We start from the raw sequence: 16,492 nt of genomic DNA, 5'->3' as shown, positions 1-16,492 counted from the left end.
TTTTCCTGTTTCTCTGTTGCACCGAAGCAAGAACTGGATCCTTTTAGTGTCGTGTGGTTCAGTCATAGATTATATTTATTAAGGTACGGGAGCTGTCATTTCAGAAATATAACACAGATTCACCTTTTAGTGTCACAGTGAAGTGGGTCATAGAACTGACACAGTGAGGTTTCAAGTAATGTTTTTCTGGTAAACCTCCAGCCTTGTCTCACCTTATCTCATTAAGTCTCGTTTTCTCTGTGATTTCTGCTACTGCGTAAAGCAAGTGAAGCAGCATGAGACCCACCACAGTCTGAATCCCTCACACGTCCCTGGTGCAACGAAGTTAAACGCAGGGAAATTAATAATGGAGAATTCAAGATAAAGAAACAGAAAGGGAAGACGGAGAAGAAGTCGGCCTCTTAGTGATTACTTTGGGGTAGTTGAGGTAAGGCGATGACGCTGACGCTGCGCCGGAAAAACGGGTTGCTTGTTGGGAAGACCGGCCACGAGAGCTTTGTGGTCGCCGTTGGCTTCGGCACACATCAATACTGCGTCTTACGCGCAACACGAAACCTTACAACGCAGATCATTGTGGTCCATATCAGGTATCCGAGTGTTTTAAAGGAGGCAGGTGCAAAAACGTTGGACTTTTTATTGCTCGGACAGATCAAGAAAATAACCTGCATAGTATCGATACTGAAAATGGTCTTATAGTTGTATTTCCGGGGAATTGAAAGTAATCAATGAAGTGGAGAGGCCTCATTTTTTTTACACAGTGGAGACACTGTAAACTCTAGTTTATATAAGTTTCACATTTGTAACCTTATAGGAAGCTATTAGGGCCTTGTTAACACTAGACAGACACATCTGCATGATTCCACCCTCACCATTTTCTGCAGACGCTTTTAAATAGCAAAAGCAAAATTTTTTCACAATGACATATTCCTTGAAGTTGGACTGGGATGGCCAGATGTGTGCAGAGCATGACGGCGAATGTTCTTGAAGTGGAGCCTTTGGTGATAAATGCAAAATGATGTGTTCACAGTTCACACAAACAAAAAATAAATACAGACTCCTTATATTACAACGTCGTCAATGGGTTAAGATTTAAGGCCAGTTCATGCGTTACGTGCGCTCAGATTTGGTTCCTCACCAGCCGTACACACCATGAACAGCCTGTTAGGAGAAAGGCTGTGCGAGGAGATTCACCATTATTCACGTCTTTTTAATCCATCATTTAAATAGCACAAGTAGACACACATGGCCTTAAACCGCCGGCGTGAAATCATTCCATACTTCTCACATATCTCATCATTGCCCTGGCCTTAAATAGCTGGCATAGTGTGAAAACCTTGAGCTAAAAATGAATGAATAAATAAAAAAAAAAAAAAAACACAGTCCGTCTTTCAGATTCTCGGTGTGTTTCTCCGTGTTGGATGTGAGGAGCGTGTTCAGGCTGTTAGTAAATGTAGTAGAATAACTGGAAGGTGAAGGAGGGTGTTGCTGCTCACGCTGTCTCCTACGTTCAGTTGTTGAAATAGCGTAACGAAGGTGTTGATTCAACTGGATGATCACATCCGAAGATGAAACCACAGCTGAATCAAAAGCTGTTATTTTGAAGTAGTGCAGAATACCAGAACCTTCCTGGAACTTGCGTTATTTCAGCTCTACAGATCTTTTGACTGACGTAAAAAGGTTTTAATCGTTGTTTGTTTTGTGTGCATTTCTTGAAGTGATGTGATTTGTGTGTTGTGTTAACAGATGCAGTGACGGGATAGAAGATGAAAATACTCAAGAAGGACAAGCAGCAGGTTTGTATGAATGCCATAAACACACACACGAGGAAAAGAGTTTTAAAAAACCTTTACGCAACGCAGCCGCTTTGATGCTAGGTTAAAACATGCACCGATCAGACATAACATTATGACCACCTTCCTACTCTTTACTCCAAAACAGTAAAACAGGGGCCTCTGTGAATCATCCCACAGATACCTGAACATTTGGGGATCTAATGAATTTTTGGAGGTCAGGTCAACACCTTGTGCTGTTTTGTGTTTACTGAGTTGTTCTTGAACTGCATCCTGCTGGGGATGGCTGCTGCCATCAAAGGGTGTCATTGCTATGGGGTGGGGGGTGCCTGGTCTGGTCTAGGTGGGTGGTACATGTCTAACATTATATAGCTAATGTTGAATGCCAGCTGCTACTGATTTTACACTTTTATTGTTAAACCTACGGCTTGATAGGGAAAGTTTGTGGGGTCATATCCACTTTTGCTATTGTGTTGTTTAGCCTTATAATAGGCGGTCTTCAAGGTTTTGCAGCGATTCTGAATTTGTTCCACGTTTCGGTCTGTCCTGGCTTCAATTAATTTTTGATGGACCTTTTTAAACAGTTCAATACTTCTACTTTTTCTGCCGTCTAATAATGTCTAGTTCTTTCAGAGTTGTTATTAAAGACCAGCTCTCTGCTTCGCTGCAGACCAGTTGAGGAAACATCACTCCATAGTCACTGCATATTTACGTCAAGACAGAGCATGCTCAGACAGAACGGAGCCTGACTTCGCTCCGATTCACCGTTTACTTAACTTAGGATCGGTTTGGGAAAAGGAATATTCGACCCCTGTAAGACCGGTTTGGGCCTGTTTATTCCGATTGAGGTGTTTACATGGAGCATTTTTATTCAGTTTGTGCTTCTAAATCTGAATATTTGCTTCCATGTAAACCCAGCTAATGTTATTCACGTCACCCGTCAGTGTAGTTTTATGCCTCAGTCTCGCTGTAAAATAAGAACGTTTTCATTATGTTGCAACTCGGCCCCAGAGCTCAGGTTAAGTGTGTCACTGTTCACACACATGAACAAAAGCCTCCTATAGATATATAACCCTGATAAGATAAGTGCTGCCAACTGACCCAAAAGCAGCTCTCAGTACGAGCTCAGTACTACGCAGCGCGATCATTATTTTTGGTATTTTTACAAGGGCACTTTGAGGAGGTTAAAACTCAACTACCCTCACATATAGAAAAATGTTATTCTAATAGACTCACGCTTATTGCCTTTTAGCCTGAAGGTCTACCAAAAAAGTAATAGCTCTGTATACTACAAGTTTACGTGAGTTTTCACCCCCTAATATTACTTATATTTATTTTCCTCCTCCATGCGCCTTGAACATAGGTGAAGTTAAATCAGAAACACAACTCATTTTCCAAAGGGAAATCATCAAAATATGTTAAACAACAAAAAAGAAGTCATTTTTTACTTTCTCATGCAGGATACTACACACGACTTTTGCATATTTGATCTGAAACTGCTGTACCTCTGTCTGTTATATAGGTGGGAGGTAGAATGTGTGGGAGGTATTTATAAAATATACAAAATAGTATATAAGATATACAAAGATATACAATTATTACAATTATTATTAGGTACACCTCACTAGTAAGGGTTGGACCCCTTTTGCTTTCAGAACTGTCTTAATTCTTTGTGACATACTTTCAACAAGGTGTTGGAAACATTCCTCCGAGATTTTGCTCCATATTGACATGATACCATCACACAGTTGCTGCAGATTTGTTGGCTGCACATCTATGAAGCGAATCTCCCGTTCCACCGCATCGCAAAGGTTCCTCTATTGGACTGAGGTCTGGTGACTGTGGAGGCCATTGGAGTACAGTGAACTTATTGTCATGTTCAAGAAACCAGTTTGAGATGATATGAGCTTTGTGACATGGAGCATTATCCTGCTGAAAGCCGGAAGTAGCCGTCAGAAGATGATACACTGAGGTCATAAAGGGATGGACATGGTCAGCAACCATACTCAGGTAGGCTGTGGCATTTAAACCATGCTCAGTTTGTACTAAGGGGCCCAAAGTGTGCCAAGAAAATATCTCCCACACCATTACACCACCACCACCAGCCTGAACTGTTGATACAAGGAAGGATGGATCCAAGCTTTCATGTTGTTTACATCGAATTCTGACCCTGCCATCCGAATGTCACAGCTGAAATTAAGACCCGTCAGACCAGGCAACATTTTTCCAATCTTCTATTGTCCAGTTTTGGTGAGTCTGTGTGAACTATAGTCTCAGTTTCCTGTTCTTAGCTGACAGTAGTGGCCCCGGTGTGGTCTTCTGCTGCTGTAGCCCATCTTCTTCAATGTTGTTGTGCGTTCAGAGATGGTATTCTGCATTCCTTGGTTGTAAAAAGTGGTTACTTGAGTTACTGTTGCCTTTCTATCATCTCCAACCAGTCTGCTCATTCTCCTCTGACCTCTCACATCAACAAGGCATTGTCATCCACACAGCTGCCGCTCACTGGATATTTTCTCTTTTTTTTGGACCATTCTCTGTAAACCCTAGAGATGGTTGTGTGTGAAAATCCCAGTAGATCAGCAGTTTCTGAAATACTCAGACCAGCCCGTCTGGCACCAACAACCATACAAAGTCACTTAAATCCCCTTTCTTCACCATTATGATGCTCGGTTTGAACTTCAGCAAGTTGTCTTGATCACCTCTACATGCCTAAATGCATTGAATTGCAGTCATGCGATTGGCTGATTAGCTATTTGTGCTAACAAGCAATTGAACAGGTGTATCCAATAACGTGGCAAGTGAGTGTGTAATACTATGTATACAGTGCAACACTTTTAGCACTAGCTTTACTCTTTTAAAATATTCAGTTTTATTCTGTATTACATTTCTATTTGTTTGCACTCAAATAAGCAGAAGCAAATGCAAAAGCTTTTGATGGATTTGGTATTTTGGTGAGAATACATCCTTTACTGAAGATACTAATTGACTGAATTAGAGCAAAACCATACTTGTTTGCTTGTATAGCATATATAATATATATAACACAAGTCTGCAACTAAAGGATTATTCCTCAAGCCACCACAGTGCAGAGAAAGGCTTGTTGTAGCAGTTCATTTGTCCGTTACAACCAACGGTGTGTTTATAAAGGCACCCTAACAACCTGTTTTCAGGTTTGAAGTGCTTCTTGGATTGTTCCCTGCTCGTTAGTTTAGTGTTCCTTATTGCATCTGGGCAATGTTTGTAATATTTATGAGTCAAGCCTAGTGGCGTGATGAGTCAGAGTTTCTGCGAGTGTGAGGTGACACAGCAGTCCCTCAGTTGGGGCCGAGGTGTCCATGCTGCAGCGACAGGGCGCCGGCAGAACGTGATCACACGCTCATTATCACCGTTATTAGGGGGTTGTACCCACCTGGTCGTCAGGGTTTTCTCTTGATCACTGGTAAAATAAAGTAATTTCCTGTTGTTCAGCGGCTCCATGGGAACACACCAGCTGATTTTTATCGACACACTATTTATAGTCTGTTCAAAGTTAAATGTATCAAAGTGACAATGAACTTGAATAAAATGGGGCACTTCTGTACACTTTAATGTCTTCCTTAGATGTTTGCAAAAAAAAAAACAACAAACAAAAAAAACACATAATCATTTTCTAACACGTTTTATCCTTTTAACACCTAAGACTCAAAACTTGAAAACAGACTTTTTGCTTATTTTGACTATAAAACGGTCAGAAAATGTTCTCTTAGTGACTTCTTTTGCCAATATTTCCAGAATATCTGGAACTTTCAATATCTGGCAGCTATTTACAATTCATCGCATGTCATAAGAGAGTAATATCATTCCCGAGAAAGGCACAGGTAAAAAAGCCGTAATGACACCACATTGGCTAGAGGTGGGAAAGAATATCAGTATGGCTGTATATCACGATACTTTTTCTTCTGATATAATATTGCTTTGAAGGTCTTAACATTGATATATTTTGGGTCAGTTGTTAAAATTTCTCAGTGTCTTATGTGGAATATTGCAATATATTGCAATATCATAATCTGGCAATAATGTGTCGTATCATGAATAAAGTACCGTGATACGTATCGTGAAGTCCTTGCAATTACCCACCCTTAATATTGGCTTTAAAGTGCAATGTCTCAAACTGTGACTGCATTACGGTAATGCTGCCAGCGACACATTTGTTTTTAAAGATTTACCAAAGAGCACTGGTGCTAATGCAACACATTTTTTTTGAACAGACTTGTCCCTGCTCAATGTTGGTGAAATGTTTTTACCCATATTTACACATGACTCTTTTTAACGGTGGTAGCTGACGATGCATTTACGTGCTCAAGTAGTTATTGTATACTTGCGTCCCTACAGGTTCCTCTTGTACCTGCAAAGCTAATAAGGAACATATTGTTTTAGTTGGTATTTCAAGATGTTTGTCCAACGTTTGTAGTAATCATGGAGGCGTTCGTGCAGTCCGAAAGTGCCGTATTGTAAACAGGTGATTCAAAACACGCTAAACATCGGGATACTGGCTGTGTCTTTGCAGCATGCTAGCAGGGAGACTTTAGCATTAATCTTAAACCTGTGTTACGCTAGAACAACATCATGGTCTGCACTGGTTCCTTCACGTTGTTGTGGATCAGGGGCCAAGGAAACTTCCCTACTGGCTATATTCAAAATGAAAGACAGGACTGTGTTTTCTCCGTAAAACCTGGCTGAATGTCATCTGATCTAGATAGTTTGGTTTTCTCAATGACCATTTAAGGTTTTATTTACATAGGCCCGAAAAGGGTGGACTCAACCACTTACCAATCAGATCATTTATTTTCAAATCCCTGGCCTTGAACTAAACATGTTTAAGATTAAGCTGTAACAAAGCATGTCGGGCAAAATCGGTAGAATGTGTACGGTGACTTCCTCCTTAAATGTGCACGGTCTGGTTTACAGTTTTTTTCTTTTTTATTATCAGTTTGTTTACTGGAGAAAGGAGATGGGATTCTGACTGATCTGATATTATAAGTGGCCTTCAAGTTATCTGGTTATCTGTGTGCCACATCTTGGAAGAACAGAGCGATAATGTCATCACGCCACAGTGATGTGGAGGAAACTAATGTGGGTGTATGTCTGTGTAGGAGAAAGTGTTTGGAGAAGGCGCTTACATCATGATCGAGGAATGACAACAAAGAGAAGAAGACGTTGTTATCGTTACATTCTGCCCTAAACGAAGCATCTCAAATGAGATAAAGGGAAGTTTTTTTTAACAGCGGAGCAGCTGGCGATTCAATTATTTCAACTATTTGCAACTATTTGTGTTCGTGCTCCCCTTCGAGGGGATTGTTTCACCTTTTTGTGTGTCAGACCTGGACTGATATGTTTGCTCTACTTTCATTTCTCACAGTGTTTGTGACAAAGATTGACACGTTTGATAGAAATGTGCTGACTGTGTGGTGCTGCTGGGAAAAAAAAACAAAAAACTGAAAGTAGGGCTTTGTATTGTCCATGCAGCTTTTTGTACCTATTTTTCCTTGGTGAGAATAGGAGCAGGATATTTTTTATTTTTTTGCTCCTCAACCGGAAGAAAATAAACAAACTGATGAAAATGAAAAGAGAGCATGAAAACTTTAAGCTCCTGAGTTCACAGTGTGGAGGTGTGGAGCTTAAGGCTCATTTAAAGTACCGCTGGAGGTAGATGGCGTAACATACGTGAGTAGCCGATTCTGGTGTGAGGCATTTACACTGTGGTGCTTGTCAGTCATCCTCAGTTAACCTTCTGTTTGTTCCATTGTTATTGATACAAAACAATTGTAAAAGAAAATTGCATACAAGGAGAAGCAGCAATACTGAAGCAGAAATATTACAACGTGGACCAATCACAGTTCATTATAGGGTCTGTGTAAGGTCTGAGTCTTAGCTATAGCGTCAAATTGACGCAGTTTGTTTGAGTTCAGTAGAGCAGCAAATCTTATTTTTTTATTGTGAATTAAAGTGAATTTGAATCAAAATTGTATAGTTTAGAAACACAGATTGTATATAAAAGAGGATGAACCCTCTGTGTACATAAGTTTCATGGAAAGTGGTTTTAAAGCTCAGGCGGTGCCATCTTGCAGTGCCTTACTGCAACCTAACTGAAAAATGTGCAAAGAGGTGGAGTGGAGGGATTGAAGCTGAGGTGAGTGGGTGATGCCTGTGTAGACAGCGACTGACATCTGAGGGCCCCCACCTGTCAGTCAAAGCCAGTTTATTAATTCATAACTTCAAGACTATCATTTAAAAGGGTGAGTTTTTATTTATCTTATACAGATGTCGTTAAATTACCTATAGAGACACAAATACATGTTTATTTTAGCATTTTAACATGGAAGTTTATGGTGACAGTTTTCGGAGACAGCCTTCAGAAGTCATTTTGCTGCTTGTCCAAAAAAAAAAGAATAAAAAAGCGACATTTACCAGGTTCCAAAATAACCTTTTTTTTCACATGTCACATGAAAAGTAGCGCATGCTCACATTTTCCCGACATACATTTTCTTTGATGAGTTAAAGACCTATTCACACAGGACTAGTTTTACCTGGGGATCACTTGTAATTTGATTAATTAATTAATTACAGATCTTAATCCCCTGTGAATCAGCCATGTACGTAATTTGAAAAGTAATTTTCTTCATGGGTTTCGCCTGATTTTCTGCTTTGTTCTGCCTCTTGTCACTTAAGAATTTGTGAAGGATGTGTTGTAGGTCAAAGCCTGGACAGATGTCGCTGACCCATTCACAGAAACAAAATGATGCGTTAATGTGTTATCACTAAAGGTGGTGCTACTGATTTTAGTACTGACATGTAGTTTGTAATTTATCCCCTGCGGATCAATACAGTCTCATCATATATTTAAAAATATCATTTCATTATCAATCCGAATTTGGAAATGCTCTAAATCTGTCCAAAAGTGTAGAGGCATAAAATGTATGATATTTCTTCTGACGTGTCTTAGAGTGAAGCAAGTAGCACAGACATCATGACCATGTATAGTAAATTAGAATAAACCCTTTTCTGTGTGAATGCTCCACACTAAACACAAGGGTGTTATTTGTAACTCACATGACGCCTCCAGGTAAAACTGCTCAGGCTTTATTTAATTGATGAAATGTATTTTCTGACTCATGTATTACTGTTTGTGGCAGCACTGAAATCAGCCGTGATGATCTGGGTCAGTTGTAGCATCGTTCACACTATAATGGCTCCTTATCCTATGAATGCATAGAAAGGCAACTGTTTTTTCCCCCCTCTTCAGTATTTTTTCCCACCACAATCCATGAATCAGCAATTGCAGCATGAAACTGGGATTTCTCCACTTCAAAGTGAGGCAGAGAAAAGTCTTGTGTTCTCTGTCTGAGGCCTAGATTCAGCCACTTTCATCGTCTTCCTGCACCTACCCAAACGTCTGCAGCGCTCTGCTACTCCCCCTCCTGCCTGTTATATTTATTTATTTTTACAGGGAATAACAAGTACGTAACACAAAAAAAGCACATTTTATTTGCTCTTAATTAAATGTGAAAGAGCACTTTGTAATAGATGAGCATAGCTGTCTTGCTATGGTTAGATTTGTATCAAACACTTTGAAAGCCCACATTGCAAAGCTTACATTAAAAACTGATCACCGCATTGAAAACCCTATAGACTAACTTCTGTTTAAATATTTACTAAACTCGCTTCGGCTGCAAAACCATCCACTTCACCTTGTAAGTATCCATCTTTGAGGAATGATAGTCAATGATGAGCCTTTTAACTTTAAAAAAAAGGTTACATTTTGCTTTATGAGCTGAAAAAAAAGTGCAGGTTGTACAGTTAAAATGAAAGAAGAAGTACAGATGGTAAACCAGACAGCTTCTATAAACAGTGAAAACTATTACATACTTAAATAGTCAAATCTTGGTGGGACATTCAGTTAATGAATTACCTATCAATATATAGGGATTTGCCAATTGGTATATGGAGGCCGATCCAGGCATTTTTTAAAGATGATCAGGTCGGTATTGGCCTTCAGCAAAGCCTGGTATTTTGTAGTTATATATTTTATTTTAGCCATAAACCGAAACCACATCCCTGCAGCGCCACCTGCTGTGTTAAGGCGGTTGACTAACATCAAAGCAGCCAAAAATCGAAATAGATAAAGGGGAAGCAAACCCACGTGACGAAACATGCCTGCTGTGTCCAAGAATTTTAATCTGGGGAAAAAAAAGTCAGTGAGGTGGAAATAGTGGTGGTAGTAGGAGATCGTCGTTCAGTGCTACCAACTTGAGTACAGGAAAAAACAAAACAAAAAAAGAACAGGGTTAGTCATGGGCTGCGACAAAACAAGAACAAACACTGAATGACCATTTATGGAGCAGAGAACACAATTCTCAAGGTATGACCTATCCTCTCCACAATACATTGACAGCGCTGTTTATTTGGCCAGATCCAGTCACATTTAGGAGAATACAAGGAAGAACGGAAAAATCTTTAGGAATCTCCAGGGGAATCCTACTACATGTTAAAGAATCAGTACCGAATAAGGAGGCAGGAAAAAAGAAAAAAAAATCCTATTTGCTATACTTGGAAGGGAGAGAACCAGTGATGTTGTTCCTTTCATCGTCGATGCCTCGGACTCCGAGCCAACCAAATCACCACTCTGTGACGGTGTCGTTAAGCACTACGCCGCGAGGCATGGGGGCTTTATTTATATAGAACGTTTTGAATGCTAAACGTCTGAGTCACTTGTCAAGCAAAAACGTCAACCATTCAGTGGTTCTGCCCAACTAAGCGTGAAGGTTTGCTGCTTTTTTATTTATAAAACTTAAGGTTTAATAAATTAGTCAATCAGTGCTTTAAATATTAAAAATGTAAATCAGTAGTTGTAGCTGTGCTGCTGTTTTTTGTAATGAAACAAGATTTATACATTTAGTGATGACGTCACTAATAATAACACAGTAGAAAGCAATAATTTTTAACAGTGAAATCTATATTCTTGACCTGAATACATATATGCTGAGTACAGACAGCTCATCTGCTACATACTGTGTGCTGCAGATATGTATAGCCTGTATAAAAACAGGCGGCAACTCAACACCATCAACAGCATTTTTTTAGACATACATTACACAGTGTGTTGGAAGATTAGATAGTGTAGCAGAGTAAAAAAAGAAAAATGCAGTATTTCTCTGAGGACTTCTCTGTTTACTGCAGCCAAAAGTCTAATAACTTTGTTAATGAAATTCACCAACAAATTGTAGATTTGCAGCCTCCTTCTCTCTGTTACTGCAGTACGTAGTAAGTTGTTAATTGATTGCTGTAATCTAGAAGATTTGGATTCTTCTTCTGCCAGCGTTAGTAGATGCTTTTCCAGATGAGTGAGCATTGCAGTAGTTACAGTGTTTCCTCTAGGATTCGTCTAAGAAGTGGCGGTAGTTCCGTAATTTAATGTGCAGCGTCGGTCACCACCATCATGTGAGATTGTCAACAGACCGGCGTGTAGTGAGAACGTCAGCGCTCAGAAGAGGAGAAAATAAACAGAAACGGACATGTGGTGTTAAACTTCTGGGCCATAATAAACTGATTCTTTATTGATAAACCGAGCACCGTTCAGCGGATCGAGAAACTTGACAAAGTTTTACAAAGTGAAGGTAACTGGTAACCGGTAGATTAAGAACCCCAGAGAGTAGATATTATCTGTTGTTTACCTTAGTACTAGCGAGTACCCGACGCACTGCATAACTCTGCTGTGAAAGTGGAGGCATGTGGCAACGGTGTATTTGCGTCAATAAAAAAAACAAAGAAAACTAATTTGAAGGTTGAAGGATATAAGAATGGCGGCCCGCCACTCCTAAATGAATGTAGAGGAAACACTGAGTTATATTTCAGGTCTGACTTACATATTTTGCATATCACGAAAGTGTTTCATTTTTGGTGAAGTATTTCCACACATTTGATGATGAACCCACCGGGCTCCTCACCATGTTCTTATTTTCACACGATCAGTGAGTGGTCAACGTGATCCTCAAAGCGTCGGGACACAACCGTGAAGACGTTAAACTGACCCGCTAACTTATCTCTACAACCCCTATTACACGACCACGTTGTGCGCTAATATCTGTGTCGGTTGTTTTTCCACATTACCCAGGCCATGGGGAAGGTTGGCTGCTCAGTTGTGTGCCAAGAGTTGCGCAAAAGTAGCTGCCTCTGTAGATCTTTAGGATCTTATCCATCATGCAGTACCATCTGGGAAGTTGTCACACCGGACCCAAATTCATTCTGCATCGTGACAGCCAGTCAGGAAGTCGGAAACAGGCGATTCAACGAGTCCTGTGAGGGGCGCTGTGACCTCCACAGATCTCAACTGACGGACGTTAACAATAAATAAATAGATCGGTTTGCAGCGTTTGTTTTTTTTAAAGCATGTTTACGATCACTTCCTCAGTCCTTCGCTAAGCGGCGCATGTGGTTGACCCGTTTCACAACAACCACACGGCGATGAAAGCGGCGTTAGTCCTATTCTTTAACACTACGAAAGGAAGCAGCAGCATTGATGAGACTGCAGTGCTCACGGTCTACGTACGTGACAGAGAGACCAACATTGTGTGTGTCTGTGTGTGTGTGTGTGTGTTGCTTGTTTGTGAGGCAGCGTTATTGATTCATAGGCAGTTTGATTGCAGGCAGCCTCCCTCAGCTGTGTTTGGTCGGCTTGACTGGATTGGCAGAGCCTGCTACACTGCAGCACGTCACTGGAGGCTGTGTGCGCGCACGCGTGTGCGTGTGTCTGGGAAAGAGACGGAGTGTTTATGTGAAGAGCAAGGCTGTGTGTTAGTGTGTGTGTGTGTGTGTGTTTGCAAGAAGCAGACAGAGAGACAGACAGGCTGTTTTTATTTTATGCATGTAGTCATCCATGTAAGCACAATGAACCGTGAAGCTTCAGCGCGAACATTTGCGTGTTGCGTTTCTAAAAGGGGCCGCTGTATGTCATGTATGTACGTGTGTATGTGTGTAGTCAGTCATGTAAGCACGTTGAGCCGCGGCATGTCGGCGTGGGCGTGTGGTTGAAACTATTAGATGTGTGCGTGCATGCCTGTGTAGTCAGTCATGTAAGCACATTCAACCATGACGTGAAGCTGTGATGTTGTTGTGCCTGGGTGTTTGCGTGTTTGTGAGTGGGCTGCAGTTGCTCCGTTGTTGTGGAAGATGGAAGGCAGTGGCTGAGGTCATTGCTTAGCCCGACTTAGCTTAGCGGCTAATTTTAGTCTCTAGTTTACCTGTAGCTGTGTCTGCCCAGTCATTTTTGTGTGTGAGGAGGCAAAGAAATGAACATGGAACAAGATGGGTGTGGAGATTGTCTCTCAGTGTATGTTTAATGACTAAATACACTGCATCCTTGTGTAATACATCATCCAAGTTAAAAGACGTGCTTGACGTGATGTGTTGGTGTTGAGGTGTACGGATCAGTTTACCCGTGTTGATTTTTCCTTGATAAAGGAATGACATTAACGAAGAAGCAAAAGGGTTAGGATTGAATTTTGGAGACGTTTTATTTGATTTTTTCCTCTTCATTTTGGCTGTGTTAGTGCGTATGGCACAGTTTTTTGTAACAAAGTCTATCTCTACACAAATTTTGAAATAAAAAATAAAAATAAATTCTAATAGGTCAACAGAACACACTGTGAAAAAATGTCCCAAAACTGCTGTAAACACTTAATTGATTAAGATTATTTTCATGAATATCGAATGAATGATTTTATTGTGTCATGACTGGGAGAATAAAAAATGTAATTATAATGGAACATTTTTGTCCACTAAGGTCACATGAGGGTAGTCAGTTTTAAATCTGATGCTACACAAAAACTAATCATACAATTAAGTCATTATCATTTTAGATGATGTTGGTCATATCAGTTTTATGGAAAATAGCTAATTTTTCATGTTTTTTTGTTTCAGAGTAATCAAACTGGCATTTAAAGAGTTATTTTCCTCGAAATTATTGAATTTTCTGATAGTTTTGTAAAGTTCTGAAGTGGTTTAAGGGATTTATGCAGAAAAAATCAGAAAAAAATATTGATCAGTTAAGTTTTTATAGCAGGCCATGCACATTCTTGTGAGGTTACAAGACGGCAGTAAATCAAACAGATGCCTGAGGTTTAAGTCAGGCATTGCTGAGTGTGCAAAGGCTGTTTTGATATGATGTTCACAGATGTGCCATTTATTTTTTAAATATGGCTCCTGTGATGTGTGATTTGTAGTCTGATAATTTCTGTCTCTTCTAACTTATATGCCGTCCTTTTATGTTCTAGAAAAGCATTTTTAATCATTTTTCATCACACTTCCCAATTTGCAGTTTTGTTAGCCAGTTTAACTACATTCATTTTAGCATGTGTTAAATTTGTTCCCACCTGAAAAAGCTTCTTTTACTTTATTTCATTACTTTATTACAATTTTTAGTTGAAGCCAAGGCTAGATTAATGGACTGTGATACATCACATTATCCACAAAAAGCCCAACCAGGGACAACACTAATTATTTGGGGACCATCATCTATTTATATACTTCAATCGGTATTGTGCATGTTGAATAATATTAATATTCAACGTGGAATCTTCAGCAGCCTAATGACGTACAAATTATTTAAAGTGGCAGTTTCTCTAAATACGTAATGCAGTAATGAGAAGGAGCAGCCGTTTTTTTGTATTTAAAAAAAGTATTTTTACTTATTTAATTTTCTACATTTCTGCATAAAAATGACTGTGAACTAGGGCTGCACAATTATGGCCAAAATGATAATCACGATTGTTGTAATTATTCATCATGTTTGGGAAAACATCTGTATTTTTATTGCACTACTTTTAAAGAAACAATATTCAAATAGTTTTCAGTGCAAAATGAAACTTTGAATTAGAATAAATGCTTAATAATGAAAAAGAAAATTTACACAAATGGTTGTCTGCGTTCATTTAGTGAAGCAGCGTTAGCTTTGGCCTACATGCGTTCCTCGTACTTTGGAGTGTGATGTTTTTTTTAGTTGATTGAACAGATTAGTTGTGTTACCCTACGGGGCAGACACAACTCTGCTGCACTCTTTGCATGTAACTTGTTCTTGTTTCACGTCACAAAAGGTAAATCCAAAACAAGTCCACGATGACCTGCTCTCGTTAGTACACCGGGTAACTTGAGGCTTCCGCTCCAAGGTGCACTCGCTTGTTATTTAGGCAGCTTCATGAAGCCTTAACCATGCGTTCGCCCCCTGGTGGTTGGCTGACCGGTGGTTGAGAGGCCGATTCATTAGATCGTGGCAGCTGCGATCACGATTAAATTTCGATTAATTGTGCAGCCCTACTGTAAACATTGGTGGATGTTCACACTAGTCCTGGAACTAGACTTAAAAAGAACAAAAATGATTGTTTCGTAATGGCCGAGTCAAAGCCCTGACCTTAATAAAACAGAAATGATGTGGATGGACCTGAAGCAAACAGTTAGTGAAAGGAAACCCAGCGACTTCTCAGAACTGAAGGGGGTCTCTTCTGAGGATTGGGGTAAATTCCTCCAAGATGCTGTAGATGACTGATCAGCAGTTACTGGAAAAACATTTGCTTGCTGTTAGTGCTCCATAAAGAGGTCACAGCAAATACTGGAAAAATAAAATTAAAATGTTTTGCCCCTCACAGATCTATACATATGGTTCATTTTCTTTTGTCTCATTGGTTTGAAGGGGTTCTCTGGTGTGAAAATAATGTTTTTGCTCACTTTTGTGCAGAAATGCAGCAAATTCTGAGGCGCAAATACATTGAAGCAGCTCAATATTTGCATCACTGTAACTGAACATCTGGAAATCGTTTTTTTTTACGTAGTGATATGTGGATGAAGTACAAACAAGAACACTGGTGTAGACTATGGTGTTTTCGAACGATTTAGACATTTGACGCTCGTCAATAACATCGTGAGACGGACGTCATTGATCTGTGAGGAGTATTGAGTTCACATTTGCCTGGCGATACGGTCACTGCTTCAGCTATGTTTTCGTGTCAGATGGAGACTGTGGCATGATGCAAATGTGGCCTACTTGACGAGCCATGATTCTGTTGTGTTACTCACTCTGGTACGAGTGGCCTAGTTACGCCCTTGTCCTTCATCTCTTCAGACGCTGCACAGAGTTGTGTATAATTTCAGTTAATTGTTTCTCATATGTTCAAAATAAAGAAAATACTGCAGAAGTTATGAAAATGTTTTTTTTTTTCATAATTTCCCCGTGTTTTCATGTTTCAATAGTGAATAACTCCATTTATTAGCTGATTATCCCAAATGAAATCAGGTCACATGAGCCCTCGCTAGACTTTTTTTGGGCCTTTAAGATGAAACTGGGCTAAGATATGATCCCAGTTATGCAAATCAGGTCATCCAGGTTAGTTGTTAATCCCAATTCAAGACATCTCGGTGTGCTGTCGCTTGAGTTGTCAGATTCGTTTAGCTGCATTCTTTCACACTTTGGATCCCAGGTGTAAATCAGGGCTCAGGATTTAAATCTGCTGCTCTGGTGGAAACCTGAATATGTAATAAACCGTTGCTTGCACTATTTATTCCTGTAAGACTTATTTAAGTCCTTCCTGGCCCCAGCTGGAGCAAGACCGATGTTTTAAGAGCTTGGGCTCTCCAGCGCTCTCATGTCCACAGCCAGATTAAAGTCTCTTTAAAGT

General features: G+C 39.9%; 1 protein-coding gene across 3 annotated transcripts in view; it reads left to right on the top strand.

The window, feature by feature from the left end:
* The window catches only part of chd6 (chromodomain helicase DNA binding protein 6), a 111,411-nt gene that overhangs the window by 19,012 nt on the left and 75,907 nt on the right, over positions 1-16,492 (top strand). For all 3 annotated transcript variants that reach the window (XM_047582317.1, XM_047582318.1, XM_047582316.1), the window contains exon 2: positions 1,744-1,793. In XM_047582317.1, the coding sequence (XP_047438273.1) occupies positions 1,764-1,793 (30 nt within the window). In that variant the 5' untranslated portion in view covers positions 1,744-1,763. The remainder of the gene's footprint in view (positions 1-1,743; positions 1,794-16,492) is intronic.

Source organism: Mugil cephalus, chromosome 4 (assembly GCF_022458985.1).
Source record: "Mugil cephalus isolate CIBA_MC_2020 chromosome 4, CIBA_Mcephalus_1.1, whole genome shotgun sequence".
NCBI lineage: Eukaryota > Metazoa > Chordata > Actinopteri > Mugiliformes > Mugilidae > Mugil > Mugil cephalus.
The sequence above is the reverse complement of the archived record's forward strand: the minus strand, read 5'-3'. Positions and strand labels throughout refer to the sequence as shown.